The sequence below is a fragment of the Cebus imitator genome, unplaced genomic scaffold (assembly GCF_001604975.1).
Source record: "Cebus imitator isolate Cc_AM_T3 unplaced genomic scaffold, Cebus_imitator-1.0 Scaffold229, whole genome shotgun sequence".
Lineage (NCBI taxonomy): Eukaryota > Metazoa > Chordata > Mammalia > Primates > Cebidae > Cebus > Cebus imitator.
The window spans coordinates 336,430-364,008 of record NW_016107544.1 but is presented as its reverse complement, the minus strand read 5'-3'; the positions used below and the strand labels follow the sequence as shown (position 1 = coordinate 364,008).

Sequence of the window (27,579 nt, the reverse complement as noted above, 5' to 3'; positions counted from 1 at the left end):
GCCCTCCGCCCCTCCTGATCTCTCTAAACCTGCTTCACTAGCTCCCTTTCCACTCTCCAGTTTACCAGACCTCCCCTCTCCATCCTCAGGCCGTGCCTATTCTCATCCCTCCACCCAGCCTGTCCCACCCAAGGTATCAGCTCAGAGATCACCCTGGGGAGGCCCCCTGCCCTGGTGACCCTATTTAAACCTGCAAACCTCCAGTCCCACCGAGCACCACTAATCCCTGTCTCTGCTGCTTTTCATGGCACTCGTTCCCCTTGGAGGGACAAGGATGTACTCCTGGATGGATTTTTCAGCCTATTCCACCAAGCTCCACCAATAGCAGGATTTCATCTGGTGCTGGCTGCTGGTCCCCCACATCAGGGTCTGGAGCAGTGCCTGGCACTCAGTGTGCACTTGGCATGAGTGCCTGCATGCTGTGCTCCTAGATGTGGCCACCTAGGAATCTGCCATGGGGACACCACAGGAGGACAGAAATGAAACCCTGGAGACTGAGGGGGTGGAGCTCTTTGGCCAGGTGATTGGAAGGGTGATTTCCAAGGCCATCACAGGTGTGGGGCTCATGGTGGATGGCACAGGGCAGAGAAGGGCCACACCCCTTCATGTCATCGGCTGAAGAGAGCCAGCAGGTTGGGAGACCTGAGTGTCTGAAGGTCAATGGGACATCAGCCCAGGTCCCCCAGACAGCCCCAGCTGCCCCCAGAGACTTCTCCTGGCCTCTGGGGAAAGGATTGTAGAGATGGATAGAAAATAATAAGAGCATCTAAAAATTCAAAGAGAAAATAACTCATGGTATACACGCAGCCGGGTAGTCAGGCAGTAAATTAACATTCGCCGCCTAGAAGAGAGAGAGTGAGATACAGAGAGAGAGAAGCCAGTCAGCCCCAGCAATGGCTCCTCTGCAATCAGCCGCCTCTGAACCACAGGCCCCACACCAGCCCAGCACAGGCAGGAGCCAAGAAAAGCGTTTGATGAAAGAAAGAGAATGATAAACCAAAGGGCAGCTTGCTTTCTATCGAAGGCCAATTTCTCTCTATGGAGGGTCATGGTCCAATGACTCCAGTGTTACAAAAGAAAATGAAGCCGCCGCTCTCTCTCAAAGAAATATTTAAAGAGCCAAAGCCAGGCTTTCCTTCGGGGTCTTCAAGTTGCGCAATTCTCAGATCTTTTCTAGGAATTACGTTGGTTTTATTGTCTCATATATTGCGTTGTCTGGGTGTAGCTGTTTAACTGTCTCGTAATTCTCCTGGCCTTGGAGCTTACTCAGTTTAGCCTCTTCCCTGGAGCACTGGGTACCTCCTGTGAGATTGTGGTCTGTGAAACAAATGTGGCCTGCTCCTTTCTCCTGAGCACCCCCACTTCCAGTTCTTCCTCCAGAAATAACCGGCTCCTGGTGGATTTGCTGCCGCCTCGCGAATGCCCTGCTACATCCTAGACCAGGGCTGAGCACCTTGTTTTTATTTAATCCAAAGTCAGTTCTAATTACTAGATGGTGAAACCAAGGCACAGATTTGTTCATTTTCCCCACCTCCCCCGTTCAAGGTAGACTTGGGCTTTGAACACAGGGCTGAGCAGCTGTTCCCTGCAGTGACTGTTACCCTGGGAGGAAAGGCCTGCGGATATCGGCTCTGACGCTACCCAGAGAACATGTCACTCCACGTGCGCCAGTGAGCTGCTCCCACAGACCCATTACCGGTTTTCAGGGCCCGGATAATGCTTGTTAGGCTTTTACACCTGGTATTTGGCAGCATGCATTAATTGGCCCTTTATTTAGGGATTTGTTTGAATCCTGTAAAAGTGGGTCAGATTTCTGAGCTTTATCTCACCCCTTTCTTTGTTAACGTTGCCCCGGCGATGAGCAGGATGAAAGTGGGTATCGTGAGAGATTACCAACGTTTGTTCATTTCTTGCTCTGCACCGTGCACTTAGGCCTGTTATCACATTTAATTCGTACAATAGTCATCTGAGGTAAGTGGTATTATTCAGGCTTTACAAACACGGTAAAGGAGACTTGGAGAGAAGAAGGGACCTGTCCAGGGCTCGCAGATGGCACATGGCAGGGGCAGAATGCTGGCCCGCCAGCCTCAGAGCACAGGTTGGCGCTCCGATGCCGTCCGCGACCAGTTGCCACCTCATCACTTACTGCCCTGTCTCCAAATCCCGTCTGTAGAGATCCACTAGACTTTGAGACTTCTGGCTCTGGAAAGTCTTCTAATCCAGCTAATAAAGTTCCTGCAGACACAACAGTCATTCCTAACTCACACTTTATTCCTGTACTTTACAAGCGGTTATTTTGTTCTGATGCACAATTAACATTTTGCACAGCTCTTCTGCTGAGCCCAGAGGAGGCCTGAGATGGGCAGGGTCCCACAGGTGGGCCCCGAGCTGGGACTCCTGCCCAGCTCCTCCCCAGTACCTGCTACCCCCCTGCCACCCTCAGAGGGGAGACCAGGGATGAGGGCTGCTGCTGATGGAGCCTGGGAACCACTTGGAGAGAGGCTGCAGGGCCAGTGACAATGCATTTGACTCTGGATTGGTTCAGTTCTGCTGTTTTAGCCTAATATGGCCTTAATAGCTACCCCTGAAGGGAAGATTTCCTGTTGGGTTTCTGGTGGCTGCTGCTTCTTCATTGCATGATAAACTGTGTTAGTCCCTTCTCACATTGCAATACAGAAATAACTGAGACTGTAATTTATAAAGAAAAGATGTTGAATTGGTTCACGGTTCTGCCGGCTGTACAGGAAGCATGGCCAGGGAGGCCTCAGGAAACTCACAATCACGGCGAGAGGCAAAGGGGAAGCAGGCACATCTTCCAGAGCCAGAGCAAGAGCAGGAGAGACAGAAGGGGGGTGCTTCCAAACAGCCAGATCTCGTGAGACCTCTGTCACGAGACTAGCACTGGGGGATGGTGCTAAACCATTCATGAGAAACTGCTCCCATGCCCCAATCACCTCCCACCAGGCCCCCCTCCAGCACTGGAGATTATATTTCAACATGAAATGTGGGCAGGGACACAGATCCAAACCGTATTATAAACTCTGGCTACAGTTCTGCTATTTTAAGAACTTGGGGTGACATCTGTATAGTAAGATGTGATCATAGCATCTCCCTCAAAGCCCACCTGTGAAGGCTCAGTGAGTCTGGCCATGATGACTTAGCCTGCCTCAGAGGGAGCACTCCAGAAAGCCTTGTCCATTATTTGGCCGTTGTTTGAAGTATTTACTGATGTGCAATCGCCCCAGAACATAATGGCTTACAACAATAATCACGTTGGGCCGGGTGCAGTGGCTCATGCCTGTAATCTCAGCACTTTGGGAGGCCGAGGTAGGAGCATCACTTGAGGCCAGGAGTTTGAGGCCAGCCTGGCCAACATGGTGAAGCCCTATCTCTACTAAAAATACAAAAAAATTAGCTGTGTGTGGTGGCAGGCACCTGTAGTCCCAGCTACTCAGGAGGCTGAGGCACGAGAGTCACTTGAACCTGGAAGGCAGAGGCTGAGGTGAGTCAAGATCACGCCACTGCTCTCTAGCCTAGGCAACAGGGAAACTCTGTCACCAAATAAATAAGTAAAGTTAATGCTGTGATTCTTGGAGTCAGGGCCTCCATCAGGACCTGGCAGGTGGACAGACTCCTTGCTGCCACAGGGACATCCCTACCATGGCTCTGCTGGGGCTGGAGGACCTAAGGTGACTTCCAGCTGTTGGCCAAGGCCACGTGGGTTCTCCTCTACCTGGTCCATCCATCCATGCAGCCACTTGTCACTGAGCTTCTTGACATGGTGCTGGCTATGAAAAGGGCAAAAACAGAAGCCACGGGCTGCTTACGTCTATACCTGGAACTTACCTGTGTTACTTCTACCACATTCTGTAGGTCAAGGGCAATGAGGACAAGGCAAGAGGGCCCCTGTCCTGTGTTGTAGAGCAGAGATGAGCAAACTTTCCCTGCCAGGGACTAGACAGAAAATAGGCTTTTCCTAAATCTAAATTTTAGCTTTTTGCCAAGAGGCAAAATTGAGCAACTGTTCTTGCCAAAAGGCTAATATAGTCTTTCTTATGATTTTCACTTTACACTTAAAAATGTAAAAAGCATGCTTAGCTCACAGGCTGTACAGAGACTGGATTTGGCCCACAGGCTACGGTTTGTTAAGCCCTGCCTTTGTGGGCTCTCCTTTGCCCCCCAGTCCCCATTCTGAGCTCTCCTTACAGGGTTCGAGTCTGCAGAGCGAATGCCCACTCAGAATCTGCATTCTGACCCCTTTTAGACAAAAATCCAGGTACTCAGAGCCTGGAATTCCCTTCCAGGGACTCTTCCCAAGATCCATCCTTCCTGTGAACGCTGCCCTGCTGGCATATGCACTCCTGCACCCAGTGGAGAAGTCAGTGGGCAGCTATTTGCAGGGGGCAGAGGGAAGCAGCTTAGACCTGCAGGTTGGGGTGCCATGATGGAGAGGACCTGGGAACAGAAGAGGGGTGCGCCATGTCAATGTTATATCCTTAGGCCTCCATATACTGGAATGGAATCTCAGGGGTCTATCGTGAATTCTTTTTTTTTTTTTTTTTTGGGGGGGGGGACAGAGTCTCACTCTGTTGCCCAAGATAGAGTGCAGTGACGTGATCTCGGCCCACTGCAACCTCTGCCTCCCGGGTTCAAACAATTCTCCTGCCTCGGCCTCCTGAGTAGCTGGGATTACAGGTGCACACCACCACACCCAGCTAATTTTTGTATTTTTAGTAGAGACGGGATTTTACCATATTGGTCAGGCTGGTCCCGAACTCCTGACCTCGTGATTCACCCGCCTCAGCCTCCCAGAGTGCTGGGATTACAAGCATGAGCCACCATGCCTGGCCTGGGTCCATGAATTCTTATGTCCAACTTGGCTTTCCAGGTCTTGGGAAATGTTAAGGCCTAAATTGCATCCCCCCCTTACCCTCCCCCCACCCCCCAGAAATCCATGTGCTGAAGCCCTGACTCCCAGTGTGACTGTTCTGTAGAGATAAGGCCTGGAAGGAGGTAATGAGGGGAGAGTGAACTCATGAAGGTGGTGGGGCCCTGATCCGCTACGAGCAGTGTTCACATGAGGAGAGGAAGAGGCCACCGGAGTGTGCACACATGAAACAAAAGCCACGTTGGACACAGCGAGGAGGAGGCAGCCTGCACGGCACCCAGCGAGGCCTCACCAGAAGCCCGCCTGCCAGCAGCTTAATCCTGGACTTCCAGCCTCCAGACCCAAGAGAAAGTTCTGTTGTTTAAGCCACCCAGTCTGTGTGGTGTCTTATACGGGCAGCTCAAGCCAACCTACAGGAAGGTACATGTGTCAAGGGGCAGGAGAGAGCATACCGTATTTTTAACAGTCTGTTAGCTTGGTTTGTAATACTCATATTTAGATAAAGGGTATGTGAGTCTTAGTTATTCTTGTCCCGACTCCCTCACCCCACATGTTAGAGATGGCCTCATCCTACGTCAGTAGGGAGCTGTGGGTTAGGGCCAAGTACATTATGTTATAAAGCAAGGCATATTGTATATATTCACGTCTTTTTTCATATATATGTATGTGTATGTATTCATACAATCAACATCATTTTCACTCCTATCAGGCAGAACAGGAAGGAGAAATAAATAAAGGCCCCAGAGGGCAGGGGCAAGATCTCAGATGTCTTTGCCCCATTCACGGCTCCTGCTTACACAGAGCAGGCACCATGAGCGGCAGGAAAGCCAGAGCCAGGTTGAATCCTGGCCCCATCTGCCACCTCCCCACCGTGTGTGTGAGTCTGGTCACCTCACTTGAGCTTGCTATGCCTGACGTCTCCAGGGGTAAAGGAGGGCACTACCTAGCACAGTGCCAGCTTAAAGACTGTGCTCAGGGGTGGCTTTGGTTCACATTTGATTTACAGTCAATATTACATTCTCAGTGCAGCTCACCATTAAGGAGCTTCCTGAAAACCTCGGGCTGGGAGAAGAGAGGATCTAAAGAGGTGTCTGATTTCTTTGATTGACGTAACAAGAAATGACAGAAGTTAGTTGGTCATGGCGCTGGAGAGGTTGGGTGACCCAAGTCAATTAGATGATGTTTTTCTAGACCCAATGGTTCCACTATCACCTTCTGGCATCTGCCAGGATCAGCTAGCTTTACAGAAGAGCTAAAAAGAGATTCATCCCAATCCGGAGCTTACTTGGAAGCATTCCATGAAGACTTGAAACGGTGCTGCTTTCTCACCACATGACCCAGTGCTGTCATTGCCTCCTCTGAGGATCACAGAAACTCACACCCCACGGCCCCCGGTACACATTCCAGACCTGGAGAAGCGCCGCATGGGGTTGCGGTGGGGGGAATGCCTTTCTGCCAGATCTAAAGCCCAGCACTTTATTCAGAGTTTTATTTATGGCTCCTTCAGAAGGTTAGTGCAGTCACGCCTCCCTAATAACTGCCTCATCACACATGATTCAGGTGTCCTGGGGCCACTTCACGCTCGCGGCTTCCTGGCCCAAAGCCCAGGAGACCGGGCTGAACCCCACGGCCTGACATTATTTGCTGGCAAGATACCACTGTGAAGTGTTTGTCTTTTCTTATGGCTTATTTTACTAAAGATGGTTCTTTTTGTCAAACACCTTTCCAATTCTTTGTGTTTGCTGAGCACCCAGGGCTGTCTCGCCCAGCCTTGAATCATTTCCAGGTGACTTGCAAGCCAGTATTGTACAATACTTTTCTGCAAAGAAAAAGTACAGACTTGTGGTTTCCAGCCCAGCATGTGAGGAGCTTAGAAGTCATCACTCCATCCTAACAAGTGAAAAGCTAGACTGAAAAATCAACAAGTTTTCCTAGAGCCATTGGCGCCTCCCATGCGGGAAACGTGGGTTCATTTCCCGGCCAGTGCACCAGCATGATGGCTCAGTGGTAGAATTCTCACCTCCCCAGAGCCATCAGAAAAGTGAGGTAACAGGGCAAGCCACTGTCCCCAAAATTAGAAAGACAGATAGGCAGATACAGAAAAGTACAACTAACCAGAGAAAGAAACCTCCCTGGGAACCAGTGTCGGGGTGCAAAACCCTGATCTGTAATTGGCAAATTGCTGGAGGCCAAGTGTGGACAAGTGTGAGAATCCGTTATGAGAACCCCACACTTTTTTGAGTTTTCCCTCAAGAAGCTCTACTAGGTCCTCACGGTACATTCTGGAGAAAAACTGCCTCATGCTTCTGGCAGGGAGAGGAGAAAAGTAATAAGCATTGTGAAATATACCAGAGCATCCCATTCTTCTCAACAAGGGCGTCCCTTAGGAGACGCTCTCCCTAGAAGAAGGGACATACCCGACTTCAGTCCCCTCCCGCCATCCTCTCCCACCTAAGAGGAGGAGGAAGGAGAACAAGAAGCACTTGTGAAGGTCGCAAGCCACAGGCACAGGCTCCCCGCGAGACGGAGACCTCATCATCGCCCCGTACAACGCTTCCCCTCTCCACACCTCATCACCACATCACTAAAGGCTCATGTACCACAGTTCCTCTCACCCCGTGTGCTATGTCCAGCCACCAAGAGAACAATGACAGCACGCTAAATGGCAGAAAAGCAGTGTGAAGAGATGAAACCAGCAACAGACACAGACTCAGATGTGGCAAGGATATTGGAATATCCAGGAATTTATTTTTTTAGATGGACTCTTGTTCTGTCACCCAGGCTGGAGTCCAGTGGCACAATCTCGGCTCACTGCAACCTCCGCCTCCTGGGTTCAAGCAAGTCTCCTGCCTCAGCCTCCTGAGTAGCTGGGATTACAGGCATGAGCCACCATGCCCAGCTAATTTTTCTTTGTATTTTTAGTAGAGACAGGGTTTCACCACGTGGGCCAGGCTGGTCTTGAGCTCCTGACTTCAAGTGATTCGCCTGGCTCAGGCCCCCAAAGTGCTGGGATTACAGGTGTGAGCCACCACACCTTGCCATAACCAGGAATTTTTTAAAACTATGATTAATTTTCTAAGGGCTTTAATGGAAAAAAGCAGACAGCATGTAAGAACAGATGGGCAGTGTAATCAGAGAGAAATTCCAAGAAAAAAAGATGGTAGAGATCAGAAGTACTGGGGCAGAAGTGAAGAATGCCTTTGATGGGCTCCTTTGTAGACTGGACACAGCTGAGGACAGAATCACTGAGCTTGAGGATATGACCCTAGAAATTTCCAAAATGGAAAAGCAAAGACTGAAAAAAAAAAAAAAAATGGAACAGACTATCCAGGAACTGTGGCACAACGACACAAGATACGACGTATGCCCTGGGAACACCAGGAGGAGAAGGGGGAGAGAAAGAAACAAGGAATGTTTGCAGCAGTCATGACAGAGAATGTCCCCTGAATTCATGTCGTACACCAAATCACGGATCCAGGAAGCTCCAGTAACACAAAGTAGGTCAAATGCTCAAACAAAGCAAAACAAAAAACTAGGCATATCATATTCAAACTGCAGAAAATCAAAGAATTTTGAGGGAAGCCCAGAGCAGGGGGAGAAAACACCTTGCCTGTAGAAGGGCAAAGACAGTAGAGTGAAATATTTAAAGTTTTGGGAGAGAGAGAAGAGAAAACCAGCCTAGACTTGTGTACCCTGCAAAACGGTCCTTCAAAAGTGAAGGAGAAATACTTTCTCAGACAAAAACAAAGGAAATGTGTTGCCAATAAACCTGTCCAGCAAGAAATGTTACAAGAAGTTCTTTAGAGAGAACGAAAGTCATATAGGTCAGAAACCTGGATCTACATGGAGAAAGAAAGGGCAGGCCTCACAGATGCTGCCGCCGCCCATCGCCCCCTGCACCAGCTGTGGCCAGCCCTGCCGTGTTCTTCAGCTTGAGACTATATCTCTTTCAAGCTGTTTGCAGACTGCATTCCAAAAACAGCAGAAAACTTCTGTGCTCTTAGCACTGGAGAGAAATGATTTGGTTCTAAGGGCTCTTTGCTTTCACAGAATTATTCCAGGGTTTATGTAACAGAGTGATCACCTCACACATTATAATATCCCTGGTGTCAAGAAAGAAATCTGATCTATGGGAAGAAATGTGATGGCAAGCACTTCATCCTGAAGCATACGGGTCCTGGCGCCTTGTCCATGGCAAATGTTAGACCCAATGCAAATGATTCCCAGTATCTCACCTGCACTGCCAAGACTGAGGGTCGAGTGGCAGAATGGCATGCATGTGGTCATTGGCACGGTGAAGAGAGTACCAGGGAGGCCATGGAGCACGATGGGTCCAAGATTGGCAAGACCAGTGAGAAAATTATCATTGCTGACTGTGGACAACTCTAATAAATTTGACTGATATCTGTCTTAACCACCAGACCATTCCTTCTGCAGCTCAGGAGAGCACCCTCCACCCCATTCGCTCTCAGGGCCCTCTAGTCTTGGTGCTCTCGATGCAGGCCTTTGGGTTCCATATTTTCCTTATTCCCTTCCATACCTAGCTGGATTGCGGAGGTACGTTTATGAAATAAAAACTAACAAAAAAGGAAGAGCATCAGAGCAGGAATAAGTGAAAGTAAAGTACTTTTCTTTTCGGTATTCTTGATCTGACATAAGTTTTTTTCAAAATAATAGCAACAACGTATTCTAGTGTGTGTGTGTTTCCTACGTATAAGTGAAATGAATGAGAGAGTGACAGAAGGAGACGAGGGAAGAATTAGGATTATTTTGTTATTATAAGCTACTTTCACTGTGCGTGAAATGTTACAGTGTTATTTTAAAGTGGACTTGGTTTCGTTGTAAATATATATTGCATATTCTAGGGCAACCACTAAGAAAACGAGAAAAGGCAGTAGCTGATAAGAAAAGAAACAGTGGAATCACATAAAATGCTCAGCTAGGGCCGGGCACGGTGGCTCAAGCCTGTAATCCCAGCACTTTGGGAGGCCGAGGCAGGTGGATCACAAGGTCAAGAGATCGAGACCATCCTGATCAACATGGTGAAACCCCGTCTCTACTAAAAATACAAAAAATTAGCTGGGCATGGTGGTGCGTGCCTGTAATCCCAGCTACTCAGTAGGCTGAGGCGGGAGAATTGCCTGAACCCAGGAGGCGGAGGTTGCAGTGAGCCGAGATCGCGCCATTGCACTCCAGCCTGGGTAACATGAGTGAAACTCCGTCTCAAAATAAATAAATAAATAAATAAAAATAAAAATAAAAAAATGCTCAGCTAAACCCACAAGAGGAAAAGAATGGGAAACAAAACCCAATGGACGTGGGCAATAAATAGAAAACAATAACAAATGTGGGAGCAATTAATCCACATATAACAAATCACTTTCAAAGTCAGTGGTCTAAAGGCAGTAATTAATAGATTGCCAGACTAGATCAAAAGTAAGACTTAACTCTACACACGAAATCTACTTTAAGTATAGACACATGTAGATTAAAAGTAAATGGGTATAGAAGATACACCATGCTAATACTAATCAAAAGAAGGTGGGAATCACTATATTAATTGCAGATAGAGCAGACCTTTGGGCAAGGAAAGTTATCACGGATAAAGAAAGGCATTACATAATGATAAAGGGATCAGTCTCCAAGAAAGCATAGCAGTTGTTACTGGGTGCACCTAACAGCAGAGCATTGAAATACATGTGGCCAAACATGACAGAACTGCAGGTAGAAATAGATGAATCCACTGTTTTATTTGGAGACTTCAGTGCTTCTCTGTCAGGAATAGACATATCGAACAAGTAGAAAATCAGTAGGGACAGAGTTGAACTCAGCAATACTGTCCTACAGACTACTTTATCCAACAACAGCAGAATGAACACACATTCTTCACAAGCTCACATAGAACATTCACTCATATAGACCACATTCTGTGCCATAAACCACACTTTAACAAACTGAAAATGATAGAAACCATGCAGTGTCTTCTCTCAAACCACAATAGACCTAAACTAAAAATCAATAACAGAAGGATAGCTAGAAAATTCCAAAACACTTGAAGATTAAAGAACACTTCTAACTAATGTGAGTCAAAGAAATCTAAAAAGAAATTTTAAAATATTTTTAAGTAAATGAAAATTCAGATACGGTTTATCAGTTGTTGGGTGCAATTAAAGCAGTTCTTAGGAAATTTATACTATTAAATGTATATATTAGAAAATAAAGATCTAAAATTAATCCCCTAAGCTTTCATCTTAGGAAGCTAGAGAAACAAGAGCAAATTAAATCCATAATCAGCAAAAGAAAAGAAAAATTAGAACAGAAACCAATGAAATAGAAAATAAAAAACAGGGAAAATCAACAAATTCAAAAGCAAGTTCTTTGAAAACATCAATAAAATTGATAAGTCTTGAGTCAAATTTTTAAAAAAGCACAAGTTACTAATATCTGAAATGAAAGAGAGGGCATCACTACAGATCCCATGCTTTAGAAGGATGATAAATATCAGCATAGAAAACTACAGACTCATACCGCTCATGAACATAGATGCCACGTCCTCAACAAATATTAGCAAATTGAATCCAACATGTATAAAAGGAATTTACTGCTGTTTGAAGCCAGTGTAAACAATTACAAACACTGCTTTGTACCATTTGATCCTTTTCTGGCCTTTCATGGGAGGAGTACTTAGGCTGTTCTGCCCTTTGCTTCCCGTTCTCACAGGGAAGTAAAAGGTGGCTACTATGAATAGATTATAAAGCACTTTCATTGGTGTAATTACCATTAGAGATGTCATTTTCTGTTTTCTCCAGTTCTACATAGAGCCACAATTTTTGTCTAAGTAGAATATACTTAGTTTGGACTCCAGATTCTCTGCTTTTAATCCTGTGGCAATTTTCTTTCTTTAATTTATTTAGTGGTGGTGGTTGTCGTTGAGATGGAGTCTCACTCTGTCTCCCAGGCTGGAGTGCAGTGGTGCGATCTTGGCTCATTGCAACTTCCACCTCCCGGGTTCAAGCAATTCTCATGCCTCAACCTCCTGAGCTGCTGGGATTACAGGCACGCACCACTTTGCCAGGGTAATTTTTGCATTTTTGTAGAGATGGGGTTTCACCATGTTGGCCAGGCTGGTCTGGAACTTCTGACCCCAAGTAATTTTCCCAAAGTGCTGGGATTACAAATGTAAGCCACTGTGCCTGGCCAATTTTCTTTATTTTTATATAATGCATTTTGCCCAAGGATTTCAAATATTACAGTCATTTCCCATGTGATATAACGATCCTGGATATCATAGTGTATTTGTCTGTTTTCCCTGTTAGATTGGTAATCTAACAGGGAATTGCTAGGTATCTGCTAGGTATCTGCTGGCAGATACCTAGCAGAGTGCTCAACCCATAGAAATGTACAGTCAGCCATAATCAGTGGGAGTGAGTGAAGGAGAGGGCCGAGGGTGTTCTAATATCATGAGAAAAAAGAGAAGCCTGAAGTTTTGCTCCTCCAGTAAAAATCAGTTTCACTGCCTGAGGGGAGATTTTTAAAAATCTGTTTGATTCACTTCTGTACCTGATTGGCTTCTGATTTACTATGTCTGGCACACAGCAAGTTAATATTTGCTGAAAGAATGAATGGAAGGTTTATTGTCCCTTAAGAATTTCCAGGTGCCAACGATCATTTTAGAGTGTTTAATATATATTTTTAGTGTTACCTCTCATACCAAAATGTTTTCTCTGTCCCCCTCTGAGTCAAATTTAGTTTACTGCCTTGAATAACTTTCACCCGGCTGCTTATTTCAGTAGACCAGTTCTTATTTCTAATGTCAGGCGGTATGGAGTTACATGTATTCAACTCACCTGCCCTAAGCACATTTGAATACACATAATGCCATTTACTCCCCACCACCCACTTGCCAGGTGGGTGCTGAAATTCTAAGATCACAGCCGAGGACATGGAAGCTCAGAGAGGCTAACCAGTTTGCCTAAAGTCACACAGCTCCTGGCCTCCAGCAATTGGGTTCGGAGCTCCCTCACCACATTATGCTTCCTGCTTGTATTCTGAGCTTGGCTATGCCATTGGAAAGGAGTTTGATTAGGAAGTGTCTCAACTGAGAGCTGGGGGTGTCCCACTTCTCCCCTGCTGTGGGGCTTTCTGCTTATCACACTCTGGTCTCAGTTCTGATGCTTTAGAAAGAGGACACAGTCAGGAGACCTGAGGCCTCTCTCTTCCTGACGGTGCTGCTAACTAGTCCCGTGACCTCAGCAAGCCACTATGCCACTTTGAGCCTCATCATCTTCTTCAGAACCTTGAAAACACCTTTTTTATTGTTTTTAGACAGAGTCTTACTTTGTCGCCCGGGCTGGAGTGCAGTGGTACCATCTCGGCTCACAGCAACTTCCACCTCCCAGGTTCAAGTGATTCTCCTGCCTCAGCCTCCCAAGTAGCTGGGATCACAGGCATATGCCACCATGTCCAGTTGATTTTTGTACTTTTAGTAGAGACAGAGTTTTACCATGTTGGTCAGGCTGGTCTGAAACTCCTGACCTCAAGTGATTCTGTTGCCTCGGCCTCTCAAAATGCTGGGATTACAGGCATGAGCCACCACTCCTGGCCTGAAAATACTTTTCTAAATCACCGCTCCAGACTTAGCAATCCAGCAATTCTAACAGCCCTTTTGCTTTTGCTCTTTAGAGATAGGCGGTGTCTATGGAATGGTCTCGGATCAGATCCCTTTGTTCTCCAGCACGACCTTGTGTCTGCCCCATGCCTGGGGTTCCAGTGCTGGGTACAGAGATGGATGGCCCAGCCCCAACCAGGGGAAAGTCTGGGTTGAGTTGGGGCAGACAGTCTCAGTAGAACATGACAAAGGCTTCAGGACTTGTGGGCCCCACAGGAGCAAGTGGAGGAGACAGTTATCAAACTCAAGATCCCAGCTGTCAGATCAGAACACCCAAAACACCCTCAGGCCCGTCTTCTTTCCTTCCAAATGGTACTCTCTGGATGTGTCAGACAGTGTTTTTGACCATGTTGTAAAGAGTGCCTCTTGTGTCCTGTGTTCTATCCTTGGGAATGCGTGATGTTTTTCAAACCAACCGTAATTTTTCCATCAAAATGTTTTTGATTTTTGAAAAACGGAAAGGACATTCTTTGTTTCCCTGAGACAGTAAAAGGAGTTGCGTGTGTTTTATGCATAGAGGCCGCTCTTACTTTGTAATGACAGCTTGGGAAGGGGCTTTTGTGGCCAGGCCTTTTATGTAAGAGTGGGCTCTAGGGCTTTGATGAGTAGGTACAGAACAAAGATGAAGAGCAGAATCCCAGTTCAAGTACAGCCAAGAACCGGGGAGTGAACGTTCATACGCATACTTTAGAGGTCCATGGGGTCCTTCAAGAAAAAGCCTTCCGAGCCAAGAGTTCCTGAGTGAAGGAGGCCTCTTGACTGCTTTGATCCTGTTAAGCATTTGGGCCCCTTTTCAGCATGAGTCATCCAAACTGGGCGAGTACCCGCTGTAGCTGTCTAGGGAACCACACTGGATCGAGGCCTTCAGTATAAAAAAAGGGTCAGAAGTATGGATGCCAAAGCCGAAGACCAGGGTTCTGATCCACGTGTTGCTGCTTGCAAGCTGTGTAATGCTGGGCAAGCTACTCCACCTCTCTGTACCTTATTTCCTTGTCTTTGCAATGGGCCCTATGAGGATTAGATGAGCTTCAGAGCTGAAAACCCTGGCTCCTGGTACATGCCTATGGTGGTCGTGTTGGTTACAGCTACTTTTAATATTGCCAGTAGCATCTGAAACCTTCCTGTGTCTTCCTCAGGCTCTTCCAGGCTGGAGCTTTCAGAAGTTATAAGGCTCCTAGAGTCCTGTCCTCTCTGGGAGGCATTTGGGTGGGAAGCCCTGGTAGAGAGTGGAAGGCCAGGTGGCCTTGGAGTGACATCCTTCTGGCTGCTTCAGGCCCTTGGCCTGGTACAAGACAAGAAGCTACCCCGGTCCCTTTCGTGCCCTGGTCCTGTGCCCGGGCTGGAAGAAAGCTCATTCATATCTCACTTTTACAAGACAGGCAGGCATTTGTAACATCCTGACATTCCCCAAGCAGTTGGCTCTTGTAAGTATAATAATAATGATCTTAATGACAAACAGTGGTAAAATTGAATGACAGTGGCCCTGTTGGGGTCTGTCCTTGAAGCCAAAGATCAACCTCTTATGTGCAGCAGGGAAATCCACCAATTCTAGCCCTTCTTGCCAACTCTGCCTCTCGTTTTGTGAGTTTCTTCATTATGGGAAACCAAATTGTCATCTCAGCCCCTTGCCTGAGGCTTCAGGATATCAGGCAGCCCCAGGCTTGGCTGCAAGCCCGCATTGGCCCACAAGCACCAGAGACACCTGCTCCTGTCCCCAAAGGGGACAGACTCAAGAGAGTCTCCTCATTCATTCTGTGGTCTCTGAGCCTGGTCCTCAGCCCAAAGCTGGCTCCCTAGACCAAGAGAGAGAGAGAGCCAGAATGGGTCATAGGAGCTGGTGGAATTCAGAGGGTCTCAGCCAGCACTGTCCAACAGAAGGAAAATACAAGTGGAAACTGTATTTATCAGCCACATTTTTACCAAGTTGGAAACAGATGAAGTTAACTTATTAATTAATAAAAACATTTAATACAGGCCAGGCACGGTAGCTCATGCCTATAATCTCATTACTTTGAGAGGCTGAGGCAGGCAGATCACCTGACATCAGGAGTTCAAAACCATCCTGACCAACATGGTGAAACCCCATCTCTACAAAAATACAAAAATTAGGCAGGCATAATGATGGGTACCTGTAATCCCAGCCACTCAGGAGACTGAGGTGGGAGAATGGCTTGAACCCAGAAGGCAGAGGTTACAGTAAGCCAAGATCGCACCACTGCACTCCAGCCTGGGCGACAGAGCAAGACAATGTCTCAAATAATAATAATAATGCGCTATTTGAGCTTTTTTTTTTTTTTTGAGATGACGTCTCTCTTTGTTACCCAGGCTGGAGTGCAGTGGCATGATCTCAGCTCACTGCAACCTCACCTTCCTGGGTTCAGGCGATTCTCCTGCCTCAGGGTCCCGAGTAGCTAGGACTACAGGCATGCACCACCATGTCCTGCTAATTTTTGTATTTTTAGTAGAGATGAGGTTTCGCCATGTTGGCCAGGCTGGTCTCAAACTCCTCACCAAGGTGATGTGCCCACCTCGGCCTCCCAAAGTGCAGTGCTGGGATGACAGGTGTGAGCCATCGCTCCTGGCCATTGTATTTTTTATACTAAGTCTTCAATCCACTGTAGGTGGATTTTATACCTACAGTGCATCTCAGTTTGGACTGGCCCTACGTTTCATCTGCTCAGAAACCGCAAGTGGCCAGTGGCTACTGTATTGGATAGTGGCTCTAGGCAGCTGAAAAGGGACAGCATAGCCAACATCCTAAGTCATGTGTATCTGAATGTTTATCTTCCAGTGGGGCTCTCTAATACTCTTTTCCCTTTTACAGTGAGGCTATGATTAACTGGAGGTATTTGTTAACTGCAGCTGCTCTTTGAGGGAAAGATATGCTTTATTCGAAACTGAATTTGCAGTAGTGAGGTTGTGCCTATGCCCGTAACTTAGACCTTCAGGACCTCCCATGTTATCTGGTATGCAGGCCAAAGGTGACATGTTTCTCTGGGAAGAAATGCTCTAAGTTCTAAATCCCATCCTGTTGTTACAATTGAAGGCACTGCAGTATTCAGAGTGACTCTAATCTTGGCACGGCGGCTGAGCAGGCGGGCCCTATGTGGCTGATGAGTGCTGTCATAGGAAAAACGAGCCTTGGCACTTGGCATTCTGCTTTTGGTAAGCCTTGGAGCAAGGAGAGCGTGCTATCAGAAGGAGTCATGGGAATTTAATGCTGTGGAAATAGAAAATGAAGAGCCAGCTAGGAGCCAACTTGTTGTAGAATTTAAAGCAAAACCAACAGGCGGCCGTGGCCTTTAGGATTCATGAATTTTTCTGCCCAGAAACAGGGCTCCCACACCTTTGCCTATTGAAGGCTTTCCAATTTCTGATATCAGTTTCCACCACCCAAGCAGAGAGAGGTGGTTGGCAAGACTGCTCAGATATTTGTAGAATGTAAAATAGGAAGCAAAATATAATACCCCTTGTTCAGCCCTTACTGATTCTTCACCTGATACACAAAGCCACACTGTGGCTTTCAGCCCTGCCTCCCCTAAAAACAAACTTACTGAAACACTAAGTAACATATACAGATGGTGGGGACTGACTCTCACAAAGTTAAACAATGTTTAACAAAGTTACAAGAGCCAATTTTATTCAGGTGCCTTTGAAATATAGTTACTTAAAACAATTGAAATAATACTTCCCAACAAATCTCTCTAATCCTCAGGGCCCTTTGATTAATATTTTATTAATCCCAGTAGCAATGTATTTGAAAGGCATAAAATTGTATCTTTAAAATAAATGTGACAATGTTCAGTTCCACATGTTGATTGGCTTTGATCAAGTCTCTTAACTTCCGGAAACTGTTTTCTCCCTATAAAATGGGAATACAGGGCTGGGTGCAGCAGCTCATGCCTGCAATCTCAGCACTTTGGGAGGCCGAGGCTGGTGGGTCATCTGAGGCTGGGAGTTCAAGACCAGCCTGGCCAGCATGGTGAAACCCCGTCTTTACTTAAAAAAAAAAAAAAAATTAGCCGGGCATTGTGGCAGGCGCCTGTAATCCCAGCTACTTGGGAAGCTGAGACAGAAGAATTGCTTGAACCTGGGAGGCGGAGGTTGCAGTGAGCTGAGATCGTGCCATTGCACTCCAGCCTGGTCAACAGAGTGAGATTCCATCTCAAAATTAAAAAAATAGAAATACAGTATGTCCTCACTTAATGTTATCAATAGGTTCTTGGAAACTGTGACTTCAAGTGAAATGATGTATAACAAAACCAGTTTTTTCCCTCATCAACTGTATAAGGAAATGACCTTATTTGAGGACTCACTGTGTGTTGTTTTGCTTAAAATCGCAGCTTCCAAGAACTTACTGCTGATATGGAGTGAAGACTGACTGTGATAATAGTCTCTGCTTCATCAAATTACACAAGAAGTTGTGTGTAGTGTGTACAACCGGCAGTAGGTGCCCAGCAAGTGGACTTTTACCCACGCAAAGAGAATTTATATTGACCTTCTACTTGGTCAGGACAGGATTTGTAGAAAAGCTGAGATTGTGTGATTTGCTTACATGAAGGAAGAAGTTTTTAGAATGGACAACTCTAGCTGCCACAGTAATCCCTGAAATCTCAGTGGCTTAACACAGTATTTGCTCACTGCTTGCACATAGTCTGATGGAAATCAGGAAACCCTCCTCCATCTTGCAGCTGAGCCATCTGGAACAGGTGGCCCCTAGAATCACAGCAGCAGGAGGCAAGTGGGTTTTTAATGGCCTCAACTCAAAAGGGGCAACATTGCTTCCTCTCACTGTCCATTGGCCAGAACTAGTCATGTGGCTCCAAAGCAGGGGAGACTGGGAAATGTAGGGGAGTACATGGGCTGTTTGGGAAATACTGTCTGATGCTGAGGGTTTGCTCCTTGGATTCTAATTTATTCTCTGATATGGCAATATGATAGCCTATTCAGACTCTTCCCACTGACTTTTTGAGATAGAGTCTCGTTCTGTTCCCCAGTCTGGAGTACAGCAGCAGAATCGCAACTCACTGCAAACTTTGACTCCCATTCTCCTGCCTCAGCCTCCTCTGTCTCTTCTAAAAATAGTGTATGCCACCAGATCCAGCTAAATTTTGTATTTTTAGTAGAGACGGAGTTTCACTATGTTGGCCAGGCTGGTCCCAAAAGCCTGACCTCAAGTGATCCACGTGCCTCGGCCTCTCATGGTGCTAGGATTACAAGCGTGAGCCACCATGTCTGGCCAGTTTTTTCTCTTTAATTTTTTTTTGGTAGAGATTGGGGTGTTGCTATGTTGCCTAAGCTGTCCTCCAACTCCTGGCCTCAAGTGATCCTCTTTCCTTGGCCTCCCAAGGTGCTGGGATTACAGGCATGAGCCACTGCACCTGTCCCCTATTCATTTTTAAGTTTGCTTTCTGGGGTAGGTTTATCCTTGCCATTAACCTAGGTTTCACACCACTGGAATTGAAGTAAAATTATCTCCTCACTCCAATTAGTCCATTTTTACACTGCTATAAAAAACGACCTGAGGGGCCGGGCGCAGTGGCTCATGCCTGTAATCCCAGCACTTTGGAAGGTTGAGGTGGGTGGACCACGAAGTCAGGAGCTCAACACCAGCCTGGCCAAGATGGCAAAATACTGTCTCTACTAAAAATACAAAAAATTAGCCGGACATGGTGGCAGGCACCTGTAATCTCAGCTACTTGGGAGGTTAAAGCAGAGAATTGCTTGAACCTGGAGGCAGAGGTTGCGGTGAGCTGAGATTGTGCCACTGCACTCCAGCCTGGGCAACAGAGCGAGACTCCATCTCGAAAAAAAAAAAAAAAAAGAAACTACCAGAGATTGGGTAATTTCTGAAGAAAAGAGGTTTAACAAGAAGCATCACTAGGAGGTCTCAGGAAACTTAGAATCATAGCAGAAGGCAGAGGAGAAGCAAGCGTGCCTTCTCACCACGGCGCAGCAGGGGAGAGAAAGAGAACAAGGTAGGGAGTGCCAAACACTTTGAAACCATCAGATCTTGTGAGAACTCACCCACTATCATGGAGAACAGCAGGGGGAAATCTGCCAGAATGATCCAGTCACCTCCCTCCAGGCCCTTCCCCCGACATGTGGGGATTGCAATTCGAGATGAGATTTGGGTGGGGACATGATATGGTTTATGGACACAAACCATATCGGGAGGTAAGCAGTGGCTTTCAGGAGTTAGCCAAGCAGTTGTAATGGATTTTTTTCCTTTGCTTAAGGGTGTAGGTTAAGCGTACTAAGCATGTACTAAGTGGAGAATGGGTAAGCAGAGTTGATGCCGCCACTATGCTCAAGGAAATGGCTTTGTTTTTGTTAGTTTGAAATGAGTATCCAGTGTATAAATCAGCTCTTGATCTTTTAGACTGAAGGACTGTGGAAGGGACAACTCATTTCAGTTAAAATAGGCATTTCCAGGCCGGGCATGGTGGCTCATACCTGTAATCCCAACACTTTGGGAGGCTGAGGCAGGAGGATCACTTCAACCCAGGAGTTAGGGACCAGCCTATGCAACAAAGCAAAACCCTGTCTCTCTCAAAAAATTTTTAAAAAATTAGCTGGGTGTGGTGGTGCATGCCTGTGGTCCCAGCTACTTAGGAGGCTGGGTGGGAGGATTGCTTGAGCCCAGGAGTTGAGGCTGCAGTGAGCTGTGATCATGCCACTGCACTCCAGCCTGGGCAACAGAGCAAGACCCTGTCTCCAAAATAAATAAATAAATAAAATAACATTTTCAAATAGCCAATATGAATCATCTTAATTTTCCTGTGTTTAATAGTTTGCTTTGGATTGAATTATTAGAGAAGTACATCAATAGCTAGCCATTGAGTTTAAAATGTTAATTTTTTTCCTATCAATTTCTCCTTCAGCATTCTACACCCCTCGGGAGCATCTGGAAAACAATGTGGCCTGCTGCACAGCTTTTTCTCCCTTGCTAATTTTATTTGGGAAAAGCCACATTTCCCACCTAGCATCACAGAGTGTGTTTTTCTTTAATTTTATAATTTTCAGCTCTACAAAGACTCTGTTGATAGGGACAAGGTGTGTGAGACAACAATTATGTTTGTGGAACCTTGTCACATTTTCTTAGAAAATTATTTTAGAGAACAGCCCTAAACCAAGACATTGGGACTTGTGATCATTTTCAGAGAAAATCGTGCGGCTTGTTAATCCTTTGATTCAAGTCTATTTTTAAATGATATTTTCTAGTTTGACTAATTGAAGATTTCCCACTACGATAAATGGAAGAGACTTATCATTTGATCAAAATCTTAGTAGTGCTTAATGTTTGCATACCACCCTACAGCTTTTAAACAAAATCCATTTACATTCACTCATTTAATTATCCTCCAGGTTTTTCTAGATAAGCAGAATTTCCCATGGATGGAATCCTTCCGTTCTTGGGAGTACTTTATAGCTCCTCTCGGATTTATACATTTCTAGTTGGCACAGCTTCTGCCATTTAGATGCAGGAAATAGGGAATGCCGCTAGAGAAACAGATGGAAAGACAAGAAACAGATCCAAGTATGTGCAAGTTCATTTGTTCATTCACGCATCCATTCACTTATCCATTTATTTATTCATCATTCATTAAACAAATAGTCATTAAACTTACTATGGCAGTGTCTCCCATAGGAGGTAATAGGATGTTTAAAAGTAAAATGCCGGAGTAGGGAAGCTTCCATGTAAACATTTGTTCAGACACTAATTTTAAGTTTTTCACAATTTTTTAATCTAGGCAATTGGGAAATTATATAGTCAATCTGTGTCTACGTGGTATAACAGTGCTCTGTTTTCTGTTCAAACTTCGAAAAAACAAAACAAACAGAATTGCCCAGTGATTACAGTGGCGCTAGCCTAGATCAGCCAGCATTTGGCTGACTCCCAGATGTGTGAACACTCAGCCAAGATCAGCAGCACCACCTGACTGACCCTACCAAGACTTAAAGGTAGTCCTAAAATGAACATAGCACCTTCTTTCTGGTCCAGGTAGAAGTATGTGTTTAAATGTTGCTAGCTCTGTGGTAGTGTCTGCTATGGCGGCAGTAGCAATGGGGGCAGCTGTGTTGAGGAAGAGTGAGTGTTCCAGCTTTCCTACTGATCTGGGAGGTACTGGGCATGGAAGATCTCAGTGTCAGAGAAAATGCAGCCAGTAGACTTCAGTCTCTTAGTGGAAGACCATGAGTTTGAGGAGTTCCTTGCCAAAGACTGGGCTGGCTTAGATGAAGATGAAGAGGCACGTGTCTGGGAAGATTAACCTAAACTTAAACTGTTTACTAAATTCTAGGAGGGAGAACCCAGGGTGAAACACTTGAAGGTGTTTATTGGCCGGGTATGGTAGCTCACACCTGTAATCCCAGCACTTAGGGAGGCTGAGACGGGCAGACCACCTGAGGTCAGGAGTTTGAGACCAGCCTGGTCAACATGATGAAACCCCATCTCCACTAAAAATACAAACATTTATCTGGACGTGGTGCGGTGGTGGGTGCCTGTAATCCCAGCTACTCAGGAAGCTGAGGCAGGAGAATCACTTAAATCCAGGGGGCAAAGGCTGCAGTGAGCCGAGATTGCACCACTGCACTCCTGCCTGGTGCCTGGTGACAGAGCAAGACTCTGTCTCAAAAAAAAAAACAGATTCTAAAGCAAGAAGTCCCCAATTTAAACTCTTGCTCTGCCACTTACTAACTGGGCAAACCTCAAACAGGTTCCTTAATCTTTCTTGACTTCAGTTTTTTTCATCTGTAAAATAGAGTAGCTGCTTGTAGTATCTACCTAATATGGTTATTGGAAAATCAAAGCAGACAGAGTCTACTAAGCACCCCTTATATGCTTCGTATCTGCTAACTACTCAGTAATGTTTTCTGGAACTGTGTTTCTGTATCAGGCATTTTACTAGGTGCTAGGGCTTTTGGGTGAACCCTGATTCTACCTTCAGGAAATTTTTACTCCATCAGAGTAGGACCTTTAGACAAATAGCTATTTCATTGCAATTCCAGCAAGTGCTATAAAAGAGAAGATCCAATCCTATGGAAAGGTGAAACAAGGCAAACAACTCTCTTTCTGAACCCAGGAAAGGCGTCCTTGCTAATGGATGGCTCTGTGGGTGTATTACCTTGAAAAACGAAGAGGTCTGAGCTGATGATTTCGTATGTGATAAAAGAAATTTTTTCAAACAGGTTAAGAAAGGATGAATTATTCATTAAATTATGCTGGGATAAGACATTAACATAATGGGGAACATTCTAAGTTTTCCTATGTCACATTCCAAAATAATGTTTAAGTTGAATAAAGTACTAGATGTAAGAAGTAAAACTATAAAAGAACTAGAAAAGATTGGGCACAGTGGGTCATGCCTGTAATCCCAGCACTTTGGGAGGCTGAAGCGGGCAGATCACCTGAGGTCAGAAGTTTGAGACCAGCCTGGCCAACATGCTGAAACCCCATCTCTACTAAAAAACAGATTGGAGCCTCCTTTGTTGGGGTTTTTTTATGTGTGTATTTTCCAAGTTTTCAGAAAAGAATGTAGCAGAAGAGAACAAAGGTGGAAAAAGAATTAGAGACTCCTTGTAGGTTCCTACGTTTACCATTTTCTTGTCAAGGAAACGAGCTACAAAGGTGCCAAACCCGACCTTGTTTACCTTGTTGCTGCCCAAACTTAGGCACACTGTTGATGCTTGTGGTTCTCATTCTACATGCAAAAATATTGGTAATACATTAAAGAAATGAAACTGGGCGGACATGCAGAAAGTTTTATGTCCCAGGACATTTAATTAGACATTCTGGGCCATTAAAAAAAAATCCTAGAACGTTTCAAAGTAAAAATTGTAAGGGAAGTGGCAGAATGGTTGCGCTGAGTTCCTGTTAGTGTGTCTTGACCTTGAATCCTGGCGTGTGATCCATGGGTTTGGGAATTGCGTGCAGCAGGTACACAGCATACCTGAGAGCTAATGAAGCCAGTGTTTTAATAAGCCCTGCCATACTTAGAAATGCAAATCCGTATTCCTCCCTCCCACGAAGGCAGGTTATAGAATTATTCCAATACTTCTGATAGCCACAAAGGCAGAAGGAAGCATAGAATAAGCTCCCTGTGGACCCATCACCATAGAATAAGCTGCCTGTGGACCTATCACCCAATTTCAACAACTTCCTGCATTTGCCAACTCATTTCATCTGTTTTCCTCCCACCTCATTTATTGTGTTTTTTTTTTTAATTTAAGATATCATGTCAGTTCACCCATAAATACTTTCTCTCTTATGTATTTCACCCACAAATATACTCATTTCTAACTGATAAGCACACTTTAAAAAAATGTTTTAATCTTACTTTTTAAGAGAGACAGAGTCTTGCTATGTTGTCCAGGCTAGCCTCAAACTCCTGGGCTCACGCGATCCTCCTGCCTCAGCCTCCCAAGTAACTGGGACTCCAGACTCACACCACCACACTCAACTAAAATACACACTTTCTAACTAGTCAACCTACCATTATGCCACCTAACAAAATGAGTGGCAAGCCGTCAGTATCATCTAATGTCCAGATGGTATCTTAATTTTTCTCAGCTGTTTCAAATTTTCTTTGTTGCAGTCAGCTCCATATATTATATTTGCTTACGACATTTTACGTCTTTTTCAAAATATTTTAAAACTTCCATTGTTCAACAGACTGCATATCATTGCACTTCTATGTGCAACACAAGAAAATTAGAATTTTTCCTTATCGTCATCCTTTCTGTTATCCTCTTAATAAAGCCCTGTTAATATCGTTTGATCATCTTATGTGTCAGACTCTTAAACTCTGAATGACCTCTGGCTTTTTCTTATTTTTTTTATTAAAAAATTTTTTTTTTTAAATAGAGATAGGATCTTACTATGTTGCCCAAGCTGGTTTCAAACTCCTGGGCTCAAGCAGTCTTCCTGCCTCAGCCTCCTAAGTTGCTGGGATGAGAGATGTGAGTTACTGCACCCGGCCTCTGGCTTTTTCTAAAAATTATGTCCTCTTCAGTGTCCACATATTTTCTGCTAGTTAGAATAATTAAACTTACCTTCAGATAGTGCTGTGGCATCTCCAGGTGGATTTGGAACAGGAGTCCCAAAACCAGCCATAGGCAGTGAATCACAGGGTGATAGTCTCCGTGTGTCTGACTTGAAGGCTGGGTCCTCTTCCCTTGGTGTAACATCAGAGACAGATCTTATCACCTCATCGGCATGACCTGAGTGAATAAATGCCAACTTGCCTGACTTACCTGTTCTGACAGGGGCTATTGGACGTACCACTAAATGTAATTGATGTGTTTGTTTTCACACAGATAATCGCTTATCAGCCATATGGAAAATCTGTGGACTGGTGGGCCTATGGTGTCCTGTTGTATGAAATGCTTGCCGGGCAGGTAATGTTTTGCCACATTTTCATGTTTGTTTATTGCTGTGTTATGTGAATACTTCAGCACTGGTTGGGCCTCAAGAGCAGGCCCTGATGTTTTAGTGTGGCTGGTGTTAGCGTGACTTCCCTGACCCAGGCGAAAGAGGGAGACACTCCTCCTTCAAAGTGGCTTATGTTCCGTGTGCACAGAAATTATCTCTAGTCATAGAAACTCCAAATTGAAAGCTACAACCTGGAGTATAGACAGTGTTGGTTTCACATGATGAAATGTGCATGTTAGCCAGGCGTGGTGGCTCACAGCTGTAATCACAGCACTTCCGGAAGCTGAGGCTGGCGGAATCACTTGAGGTTAGGAGTTTGAAACCAGCCTGGCCAACATGACGAAACCCCATCTCTACTAAAAAATACAAACATTAGCCAGGCGTGGTGATGCACATCTATAAACGCAGCCACTTGGGCCACTGAGGCATGAGAATTGCTCGAACCTAAGAGGTAGAGGCTGCAGTGAGCCGAGACCCTGCCATTGCACTCCAGCCTGGGTGACAGAAAGACAGTTTCAAAAAAGAAAAAAGAAATGTGCCTGTTGATGACAGCAGTGGCCTCTCGAGTTTTCAGTATCGTAAAACTGGGGTTGGGTTATGGTTTCCTGCCGGTTTGTCTCCAAAGATTTCCCCAGGTGCTGCCCATGCATGTAATTAGTACTAGTATTTAAGGAAGAAGACAATTACCTTGAAGAAGTGTTTTTATAGTTTCTCCCCATCTCTGCCTGTCTCACCTTTGGCAATTCATTGTAATTTTCACAGAAGTCCAGTGAGGCTGAACTCCCAGTTAAGGAAGGTAAATTATCTTTCCCTTAGGATGTGACATGTACCAGATAACCATGTGCCTTATTGCCTAACATGGCACTTTCTAATATAATGGCCTTAATATCTGTGTCATCAGGATGAGTCATACTAGCTGCCAACTCTAGGCCTGGCCCCTAAGACACCCTGTGTGACTGTCCTCATGCTCTTGGTGAAATTAGGAGGAATTAGTAGAGAAATCTGAGGCCCTAAAAGGTGGTGGGGCTGGGCCGGGCATGGCGGCTCACGCCTATAATCCCAGCATTTTGGGAGGCTGAGGCAGGCGGATCCCCTGAGGTCAGGAGTTCGAGACCAGCCTGGCCAACATGGTGAAACCCTGTCTCTACTGAAAATATAAAAATTAACTGAGTATGGTGGCACATGCCTGTAATCCCAGCTACTCAAGGGGCTGAGGCAGGAGAATTGCTAGAACCCAGGAGGCAAAGGTTGCAGTGAGCCAAGATCATACCATTGCATTCCAGCCTAGGCAACAAAGCAAGACTCTGTCTCAAAAAACAAAAAAAGAAAGAAAGAAAGATGGTGGGGCTGATGGATTCGAGAAACCTGAGTCCTTCAATGACTCTGTGTGTCAGTGCCCCACCACCGTGGGGGATACATCCTTGGCAAAGTCCTGTGTGGGGTAGGGCATTGACCCCAGGGTCATTCAAGAACCCAGGTTTCTCACATCCATTGGCCCTACCATCTTTTAGGGCCTCAGATTTCTCTAGTCATTCCTCCTCCTTTCAGCCAAGAGCGTGAGAACAGTCACGTAGGATGCCTTAGGAGCCAAGCCTAGAAGTTGCACGTATCACTTCTGCCTAGGTTTCACGGGCTGCTTGGCCCCACTGGGACACAAAGAAGCAGGAAGTATAGCATATCTGGGAGCTCAGCAGGGGAAGCAGCCTTGGTAATCGCCCAGCACATCTCTGCCTTCTACTAAACATGATCCCGGGAAGCTTTTTATAATTCCCAGCACGCAAGTGCTAGTGCCAAGATCTATGACTCTACATAGCCAGAAGCCTCAGTAAGAAACAGTGGAAAGAGCCATTCATGCTCTGCAGCAGAGCCATCCCCGAAGACATCTTCGTTTCTGGGGAAAAAAGTCTTCCCTTCCCACATGTTACGTCTATTGAGTCACTTATTCATTCACCCACCACGGATTTATTCATTGAATGTTTATGATGTGCACGGCCAGAAGGGTGAACAAAACAGATGAAAATCCTTACCATCATGAAGCTTACAGCTTACAGGAGGAGAGATAGCAGATGGGTTACATACGGAAAATATATAACACAGCAGAGATAAGTTAGGAAGAAAAGTCATAAAGCAGGAAAGAAGATAGTGTTGGAGGCGGTTGAAATTTTAGCTAGGATGGCCAGAGAGGGCCTCACATAGAAGATAAGGTTAAGACCTAAAGGATGTATGGATATGTCTGTGTGCATATCTGAGGAAAGAGTATTCCAGGCAGAGGGAGCAGCCAATGCAAAAACCCTAAGGTCGGAGAGCGTGCAGCCATGTTTAAGAAATGGAAGCTGCCAGCAGGGCTAGGGCAGAGTTGAGCTAGAGAGGGAGGGAGTAGGAGGCCTGGGGTCAGAGAGGAAGAGGCTCTGGGTGCTGCTGCTAGCGGTGGCATGTCCCCGCGAGGTTGCCTGGCCAATGTGGTGAAATCCCGTCTCTACAAAAAAAAAAAAATACAAAATACAAAAATTAGCCAGGTGTGGTGGCGCTTGCCTGTAATCCCACCTGCTTAGGAGGCTGAGGCAGGAGAATTGCCCAAACTCAGGAGGC

At 45.7% G+C, this 27,579-nt stretch overlaps 1 protein-coding gene across 1 annotated transcript in view; it reads left to right on the top strand.

The window, feature by feature from the left end:
* PRKCA (protein kinase C alpha) overlaps positions 1-27,579 on the top strand; it is a 486,225-nt gene that overhangs the window by 432,462 nt on the left and 26,184 nt on the right. Inside the window, exon 14 of the mRNA XM_017497307.2 lies at positions 24,876-24,956. Coding sequence (XP_017352796.1) covers positions 24,876-24,956 — 81 coding nt within the window. The remainder of the gene's footprint in view (positions 1-24,875; positions 24,957-27,579) is intronic.